General features: G+C 70.0%; 1 protein-coding gene across 2 annotated transcripts; it reads left to right on the top strand.

Moving 5' to 3' along the window:
- The first annotated feature begins 185 nt into the window (after positions 1-185).
- Positions 186-8,252, top strand: ANKRD13B (ankyrin repeat domain 13B). 2 transcript variants are annotated; one of them, XM_075771560.1, is made up of 15 exons: positions 186-349; positions 3,845-3,980; positions 4,204-4,328; positions 4,413-4,458; positions 4,725-4,868; positions 4,999-5,188; positions 5,314-5,380; positions 5,460-5,541; positions 5,610-5,674; positions 5,754-5,884; positions 6,014-6,171; positions 6,259-6,411; positions 6,511-6,671; positions 6,854-6,934; positions 7,020-7,364. In XM_075771560.1, the coding sequence occupies exons 1-15, from the start codon at positions 239-241 to the stop codon at positions 7,248-7,250; spliced, it is 1,881 nt and encodes a 626-aa protein (XP_075627675.1). In that variant the 5' UTR covers positions 186-238; the 3' UTR covers positions 7,251-7,364. The 2 variants fall into 2 exon arrangements, with proteins under 2 accessions (XP_075627675.1, XP_075627674.1); XM_075771559.1 differs by having other exon boundaries at positions 193-349; positions 6,854-6,930; positions 7,020-8,252.
- The last annotated feature ends 108 nt before the right edge of the window (positions 8,253-8,360 follow it).

Here is an 8,360-nt window from a genome sequence, read left to right as displayed (position 1 = left end):
GAGGGGTGGCGAGGAGGACGAGGAGGAGGAGGAGGAGGAGGAGGAAGGGGGCGATGCCGGGCAGGGCGACTACAAGTCCCATGAGGCCGGGCGGTACGGGGGGGGGGGGGGGGGGGCGCGGGGGAAGCACCGGGCGGGAGGTGCCGTGCCCGCCCCGCCCCGGGCCCCCCCCCCGCGCCCCGCTCCGCCCCGCGCCGCGCCCGCCGCGCCCGCCGCGCCGCTCCAGCATGCACGGAGGATGCTCGCGTCTTGCTCAGGCAGGAAGGGGCCGGAGGGCAGGTACCCGCTGCACTACCTCGTCTGGCACAACCGCGCCCGCGACTTGGACCGGGAGCTCAGCGCCAAGCAGGTGGGGAGGCGGGGGAGAGGGGCACCCCCGGGCACGGCCCGGCCCGGCCCGGTTCGGCTCGGGCTGATGCAATGCTGCCGGGCTGCAGGCGGGCTCCTGCTCGGGGCTGGGATGAAGATGGAGATGAGGATGAGAGTGGGGACGGGGTACCTCCCGGGGTTGGCAGGGCTCGGCGGGTGTTGTGTGTCCGTCCCCCCCCCCCGCACCCCGGGACTGTGTCGGCTGTCCCCGGGGCTGGCAGGGAGCGGTGGGTACCACCCGCGGGTCCTCTGCATCCCCCGGTGCGTGCAGCCCCGAGCATCCCTCCCCACGTGTCCCCGGCTCCTTGCTAGGCCTCTGCAGGCCCCTGGCACCCCGACCCGCAACCTGCTTCTCGGGGTGCTGCCAGCCCTGCGCCCCCAGCTCCCCACCCTCAGCCCCTCTCGGGGAGGAGGCAGGGCCCTGATTCTGCCGGGGCACAGCCCCCCCAGCCCCAGGGGGCCAGGCAGGTTCTCCGTGGTACGAGGGGACCCGCCGTGCCCCCCAGCCCGGGAACCCCCCCTCGGCCGGCCTGTGACGGAGCGGGGCCACGGGCAAGTCCCCAGGCGGGTTCCCAGCCTCCCTCTCCCCCGTGGCGTTGCAATTCAGGTAATTAAAACCCAACCCCGAAGACGCAGGAAACCGCAGGCGCTGGAGGGAGGCTGGCAACGAGGCCGTGCCGAGCATCCCTGCTCCCCCGGCCCAGCTCCTGGCACCCCGGGGTGCTGAGGGCCGTGCCGGATGGACCCCGGCAATGCACGAAAGGGGGGGCTGCCGTGCTGTGATGCTCCCACCGGGATGCAGGCGATGGCTCCCGCCACACCCGCCTCCATTGTGGGGGCCAGCTGGGGGGCTGCACCAGCATCGCCCTGACCCCCAACCCATCACAGGTGGTTTTATTTCCGTGGTAATTTGGGGTCATTTTTCCCAGGAGCCCGGCGTGGCAGACATCAAAGCTGGGTGCAGGCGGCGGTGGCTCGGCAGGCGCGGGGAGATGCAGGGGCTGCGAGCGTGGCTCCGGCCCTGCTCGCCTGCAGAGAGGCTTTCTAACCCACCCCCCAGGCCCGGCCAGTGGAGGGGCTTTGCGGTGGCCCCTGCTGCCATTTGCAGGGTGAGGGCAAAGCCGGCCCTGTGTGCACCCCAGGGATGCACAGGGGGGCCCATGGGTGCTGCAGGCAGGTGGGGGTTTGGGTAAAGGAGGTGGGGGCCAGCCCAGGTTGAGCCCCCCACCTCTGTCCAGGGCATCCGGGGACACGGTTCAGCCCTTGTCCCCGCCAGAGCATCCCCTGGGTAAGCGGGTCGGGGCTGGTGCTGAGTGTGATGCTGGGGCTGGGTGTCCCCCTGCCTGGGGCCTCTGCCCCCCCGCCACCGTGGGGACCCGTGCAGGGCAGTGGCACCCCATGGGCCCCCCCCCCCATGCAGGTGTTTGGGGTTGGGAAGCGCTGGGGCAGCTGGCAGCGTTGCTCCTCTCCACATCCCCGTAAGGGCCCTGTGTGGGTCACCCCTGAATTGTCACCACGACCTCTCGTCCATGCTTGCCCCCACCTGGGGAGCGAGGGCCAGCGGGTCCCCATGGCAGGGACAGCACGAGGACGTGGCAGGCAGTGACACAGAGCCCGTTGTGCCAGGACACCACACACCGCAGCCTGCCCCATCACGCGTGGCAGGGACCTGGGGCTGCACAGGGACAGCAGTGCCCAGCACCACTTCCCCACGCTGGCCTGTGTCCCCCCCCTGCCACCCAGGAGCAGGCGCTGGGGTCCTCCGCTCTGGGGACAACCCCAGCGGAGGGGATGCGCTGTGCCACGTGCCCAGTGGGCACAGGAGGAGCAGCAGAGCTGCAGTCCTGCCGCTGCACCGCTGCCACCCCAAAGCCATCCCTGTCCCTGTCCCCACCCCTGGTGGGTGTCACGGCCCCAGGACAGGCAGCACTCCGAGGTCTGTGCCGCAGCCCCCAAGCCGAAGCCGTCCCAGCGCCGGGGCCCGGGACCGAGCTCTTGCCAGCGAAAACTGGGTCACGCTGTGTCCCCCGGGGTTGGCTCTGGCACTGCATCCCCAGAGCAGGGACCCTCGTCCCGCCCGGCGCTGGGGCATGGGGCAGGGCTGTGGCTGGGGAGCCCCGCTGAGCCTGCGGCACCCGTCCCCCGACTGGGGGGCGATTGCTTTAATTAGAGTCGTTTCATTAGCGCAATTAAGAAGCAGCAGTCGCTTGGAGAGCATTGGAGCAGTACATTGGCTCCCAAGGAACCGGGGGCTGTTTTGCTCCAGTGGTGTGGGCAGCCTGGGGGGTCCCCCTGCCTGGTGAGCCCCTGGGGATGAGGGGCATGAGGATGCCCACAGCCAGGGCAGCGATGGGGACATCCCCAGGGCAGAGGGACAGTAGGACATGCCCAAGAGCAAGACAGGGACTTGCTGCGGGGCAAGAGCCTGGGCACCAGAGACCCCACACCCCACCCCTGCCCAGCCCCAAGCGCCTCCAGGGTGCTCGGTCCCAGCCAGGACTTTTGGGTGCTGCACCCCAGGTTTGTGCTCCCAGGAGTGGCCTCCCCAAAGCACACGCCCTGATTCGGGGTTCGTCCCCGCTGCCTCCTGCCTGGCAGCATCTGACTGCCCCTCTCCAGGCACAAAGCTTCTGCCCTGGCCGGGTGCTGGGGGGGGCAGAGGCCGAGCCCCCCCCCCCCCCGCCACTCCATCGAGCCCCAAGCTGTGCCCCCAGCCCTGGGCACGGGTGCGGCGCTGCACCTTGCACGCGTAGTGGGGCCCACGGGTGCTCGGGGTGCCCACCGCCGCCACCAGTGGGAGAGGAATTCCTCGGGGCTGGCTGGGCGCCAGGCTCCGGGCTTGGCACAAACAATCGCAGCCCCAGCGCGCGGCTCCCCAGGGCCCGGGGATCCTCCGAGCAGCCGCTCCGCTCACGCAGCCGCCCGCCCCCGGCTCAGGCAGGGGAACACGTGCGCCCGCCGCAGCCCACATCGCCCGCTGCGCTCCCGGGCCCGGCGGAGGGGGGCTGCCGGCAGCTGCTGCCTGGCAACTGGGCAGCAGCCCCCCCCCAATCCCAGAGGTGGGGGCTTTTCCTGAGCTCGCATCTGCATCAAGCTGTGCAGAGCTCCGTGCACCGCACCCGGGGGCATCTGTGCCCCCCTCTGCCACGCCATGCCCTGCTCCGTGCCAGTGTGGTGGGTGCAGCCCAGCCTGACCGCGCCGAGCCACGCTGGGTGCTGGCAGCCACCGCCGCACTCTCCCCACCCTCCCCACCATGGGGCCGGCAGTGGCTGTGGGGAGCGGGGAAAGCCTTTTGGGGTGCAGCACACGTGCATCCCTTGGGGGAGCTCAGGGATGGGGATGCTCTCTGAGATACCGGCACATGTCGGCTGCTTTCCCTGGCTGCTCCAGCCAGGAATGTCGCATCTGCAGAAGGGCACCGGGGGGCGAGGTCTGGCCACCCCAGCGCTCCCTGAGCCCGCAACCTCCCGGCAGGCCGACATTGAGCAGCTGGACCCCCGAGGACGCACCCCGCTGCACCTGGCCACCACGCTGGGCCACCTCGAGTGCGCCAGGGTGCTGCTGAAGCATGGCGCCGATGTGGGCAAGGAGAACCGCAGCGGCTGGACAGGTGAGCGGGGGGCTCGCTACCTCGGTCCCCTGCCAAGCTGCCCTGGCGTGGGCATGGACATGGATGCGGGCACAAGCGTGGCCATTGCTCACCCTGATGCTGCAGCTCCCCAAGGGACAGCTCACGCGGTGCTACATGCATGTGGCTCCTGTGCAGTGGCCGGCTCTGCCGTGCCGTGCTGTGCCGTGCCACCCCCTGGGCACTGCCCCTCTCTGCCCTGCAGTCCTGCAGGAGGCTGTGAGCACCCGCGACCTGGAGCTGGTGCAGCTGGTCCTGCGCTACCGCGACTACCAGAGAGCCATCAAGCGCCTGGCCGGGATCCCCATCCTGCTGGAGAAGCTGCGCAAGGTACCTCCCTCCGGCAGGGCCGCCGGGGCCGGGGGGACACACACCAGTCACAGGCTCCTCCTGACCCTGCTGTGCTCTCCACAGGCCCAGGACTTCTACGTGGAGATGAAGTGGGAGTTCACCAGCTGGGGTAAGCTTGGGGCAGAGCGGAGCGGGGGGGGCGGGGGTTTCCCAGCAGAACCTCCCCCATCTCTGGCACTGCCCCCAGCCCCAGCATCCATCCTCAGGATGGGGGACACCTGTCCTCTTGCCCCCCTATGCCCCAAGCTTGCAGACCCCCATCCCGCCGAGGTGCTGGGTTCCCGGGCACATCTGCCACCCAGCTCCGGGCTGGCAGCCCACCCAGGGGTGCAGGGTGCCCACGTCCCTGGCTGGGCTATCGCCATCTCTCCCCAGTGCCGCTGGTGTCCAAGATCTGCCCCAGCGACACCTACAAGGTGTGGAAGAGCGGCCAGAACCTGCGGGTGGACACGACGCTGCTGGGCTTTGACCATATGACCTGGCAGCGGGGCAACCGCAGCTTCGTCTTTCGGGGACAAGGTGAGCCGGCACCGAGGTGTCCCCCTTCACCGGGGAGCGCTGGCAGAGCCCCTTGGTGCTGTGGTGCGGTTGGGTGCTGTGGTGGGGACCATGATTGTGCCCGTGTACCCTGACCCCCCCCGCCTCCTAGACACCAGCGCGGTGGTGATGGAGATCGACCACGACCGGCGAGTGGTCTACTCGGAGACGCTGGCCCTGGCCGGCCACGACCAGGAGGTGCTGCTGGCTGCTGTGCAGCCCACCGAGGAGCAGGTGATGGGGCGGCTGACGGCCCCCGTCGTCACCACCCAGCTCGACACCAAGAACATCGCCTTCGAGAGGTGGGCTGGGGGCAGCACCGGGACCCCCCCCCAGGGATGCACAGCCCCCCCTGAGGTGCTCACACCCTGGGCTGTCTGAGCGAGACTGTCCATCAGTCATGGATGAGTGCCTTGTGTCACCCCAGGAACAAGTCCGGGATCCTGGGCTGGAGGAGCGAGAAGACGGAAATGGTGAACGGGTACGAGGCCAAGGTGAGGGGCAGGGACCTCCTGGGGGGGTTCGGCTGGTTTGGAGCGGTATCGATCGCTGGTGTTTCCCCTCCTCGGCCAGGTCTATGGCGCATCCAACGTGGAGCTGATCACGCGGACGCGGACCGAGCACCTCTCGGACCAGCACAAGGGCAAGAGCAAAGGTGGAGCCGGTGCGGGCTGGGCGGGCAGGGCGCTGCGCCGGCTCCAGCCCTCACCCCCTCTCCCGCAGGCGGTAAGACCCCCCTGCAGTCCTTCCTGGGCATCGCCGAGCAGCACGTGGGGCCCAACAATGGGGTGAGTCTGTCAGGGGTCCTGTTGGGTGGGTGGCCCCACGGCCGGACCCCCCCCGTTACCCCGCTGGGCTGTCCCACAGACGCTGATCACACAGACACTGAGCCACGCCAACCCCACCGCCATCACCCCCGAGGAGTATTTCAACCCCAACTTCGAGCTGGGCAACCGGGACATGGGGCGGCCCATGGAGCTCACCACCAAGACACAGAAGTGAGGGGAGAAGGAGCAAATTGGGGACCCCTCTGGTCCCGTTCCCCCCCCCAAAACCGCTGCAGAATCCCTCCGGGGGGGGGGGGGGGGGCAGGCAGGGGTCCCCAGCCCGGCGCCTGTCCCCGGCAGGTTCAAGGCAAAACTGTGGCTGTGCGAGGACCACCCGCTGTCCCTCTGTGAGCAGGTTGCCCCCATCATTGACCTCATGGCAATAAGCAACGCACTGTTCGCCAAACTGCAGGACTTCATCACCCTGCGCCTCCCACCCGGCTTCCCCGTCAAGATCGGTACGGGGGGGGGGGGTGTCTTTGCTGCTGGCACAGGTGGTGCAGCCCGCTTCCCTCCCTGCTTTTTTTTCCCTTTCTTTCCCACAGAAATCCCCATCTTCCACATCCTCAACGCCCGCATCACCTTCGGGAACCTCAACGGGTGTGACGAGCCCGTCAGCTCCCTGCGGCACAGCCCCAGCAGCGAGGCGCCCTCGCCCAGCAGCGACTCCTCCAGCGTCAGCAGCTCCAGCTCCCTGAGTACGCGGGGTGGGGGGGGTGACACGGCTGGCGGCGGGGGGGGGGACGATGACACGCACGGCAGGGTGCCCAGCCATGCCGGTGCCTGTCTCCCCGCAGCCTCGTGTCGGGCGTGTGAGATGGACCCGGCGCTTTTTGAGGTGCCACGGGGGTACAGCGTGGTGGGCACCCACCAAGACGCCCTGCGGGAGGATGAGGATGACCTGCTGCAGTTCGCCATCCAGCAGAGCCTGCTGGAAGCAGGCAGCGAGTACGACCAGGTGGGCACCCCCCTGCATCCTCCTGCCCCCCCCCCACTTCATCGGGGGGACCCCACTGCCCACCCTGTCCTGATGCTCACCCCACCTTGCCCCATCCCTGCATCCCTCGTGCTGGGGGGGCTGGGTTTTGGGGTGCTGGGGAGGGTGCCACCCTCCGAGCACCACTCTGCCGCTGGCCGCAGGTGACCATTTGGGAAGCGCTGACCAACAGCAAGCCGGGTACCCACCCCATGTCGCACGAGGGCCGCCGAGGAGACAGGTTGGTAAGGTCTGGCCAGCCCCCCCGGGGGGAGCGGGAGCAGGTGCTGGCCCCGCAGGGACCCCCGCTGAGACCCTGCCACCCCCCAGGACTCCCCAGCACACAGCAGCTCCCCGGCCCCCTGTCACCCCGGCCCCAGGGGGGGGCGGCGGGGGGCCCAGCGCCCTGTTCCCCAGCTACGCGGAGCAGCTGCGGCTGGCCATGGCGCTGTCGGCGCGGGAGCAGGAGGAAGCCGAGCGCCGGACGCGCCAGGAAGAAGAGGAGCTGCAGCGGATCCTGCAGCTCTCACTGACGGAGAAGTGACCCCGAGTCCCCGCTGAGCCCCCCGCCCCACCCCACCAGGGCCAGGGACGCGGCCGGAGCCGTGTGTGGGGGCACAGAGGGGGAGCTGGGTGGGGGGAGCCAGCCCAAGCACTGCGGAGGACAAAGGGGGAGGGGGGGGTGCAGAATTTGGCCCTGGCAGGGGGGAGATTGTCCTCAGAGTCAGGGCGGTACTGGGGTGCGGGGGGGGGGGGGCAGCCGACAGCAGGACAGGGTGGGGGTGTGTGGCAGCCCTGCAGCTGGGGTGGCAGGGACCGGGGGGGGGCAACCCCATGGACTTGTACCCCACCCCTGGGACAGCCCTAGCCCCCTCCAACCACACGATGGGGTGCTGCTCAGCCCCTCGCCCCGGGAAGGTGGTAGGGGGCACATCCTGCCCCAGATCGGGGGGCTGTCAGCCACGTGGGGTCCTGGGGTGCCCTCGGACCTGGGGGGGCTGTACCCAGCCCCTTTAGCCCCCCTGCCCAGGCGCTACCAAGTGCACTTACCCGGGAGCTGCTCTGCCTGCCAACGAGGCGGGGGGGTGGGGTGGGGGGGGTTAACCCCATTGCACCCCTCAGCCACTGCAGGGCCACACAGCCGCCCACCCCCCCATCCTGGTGTGGGGATGCTGGGGCAGCAGAGGGGGTGCCCGTGAAAGGCCACCCAGTGTCACCACCACCACCACCCCCCCATCCCCTGCTCGCACCCCTCTGCCCTGCTCGGATGCCCCCCCCACCCCTTGGCAGCGCTGCACCCCCTTGTCCTGGGCACTGACCCCCCCAAGAGAAACCTTACGTCAAATGGTGCTAACCCCCGGCCCCCCGCCCTGGGCTGCTCCTCCTTTGCACACGGGGGGGCCGGGGGCCGTGAGGGGGCCGGGCTCGTTCCCCTGGGACTTTTTGTAGCCGGCGCCCCCCTCCACCCCCCCCCATGCACCCCACAAGCGACGTCTGGGCCAGGGCCGGAGGAGCCCGAGCAGCTCCGACCGCGGCCAACACCAATAAATGCTCTTTAATGTTTGTCTCGGGCTCTCTCTGCCTGCGCCGAGGCCGTGCAGGCAGCGGGGTGCAGGCAGCGGGGTGCAGGCAGCGGGGTGCAGGCAGGGCCCCCCCGTCCCACGTTCCCAC

This window comes from Balearica regulorum, chromosome 19 (genome assembly GCF_011004875.1).
Source record: "Balearica regulorum gibbericeps isolate bBalReg1 chromosome 19, bBalReg1.pri, whole genome shotgun sequence".
Lineage (NCBI taxonomy): Eukaryota > Metazoa > Chordata > Aves > Gruiformes > Gruidae > Balearica > Balearica regulorum.
This window is presented reverse-complemented; position numbering and strand designations above follow the sequence as displayed.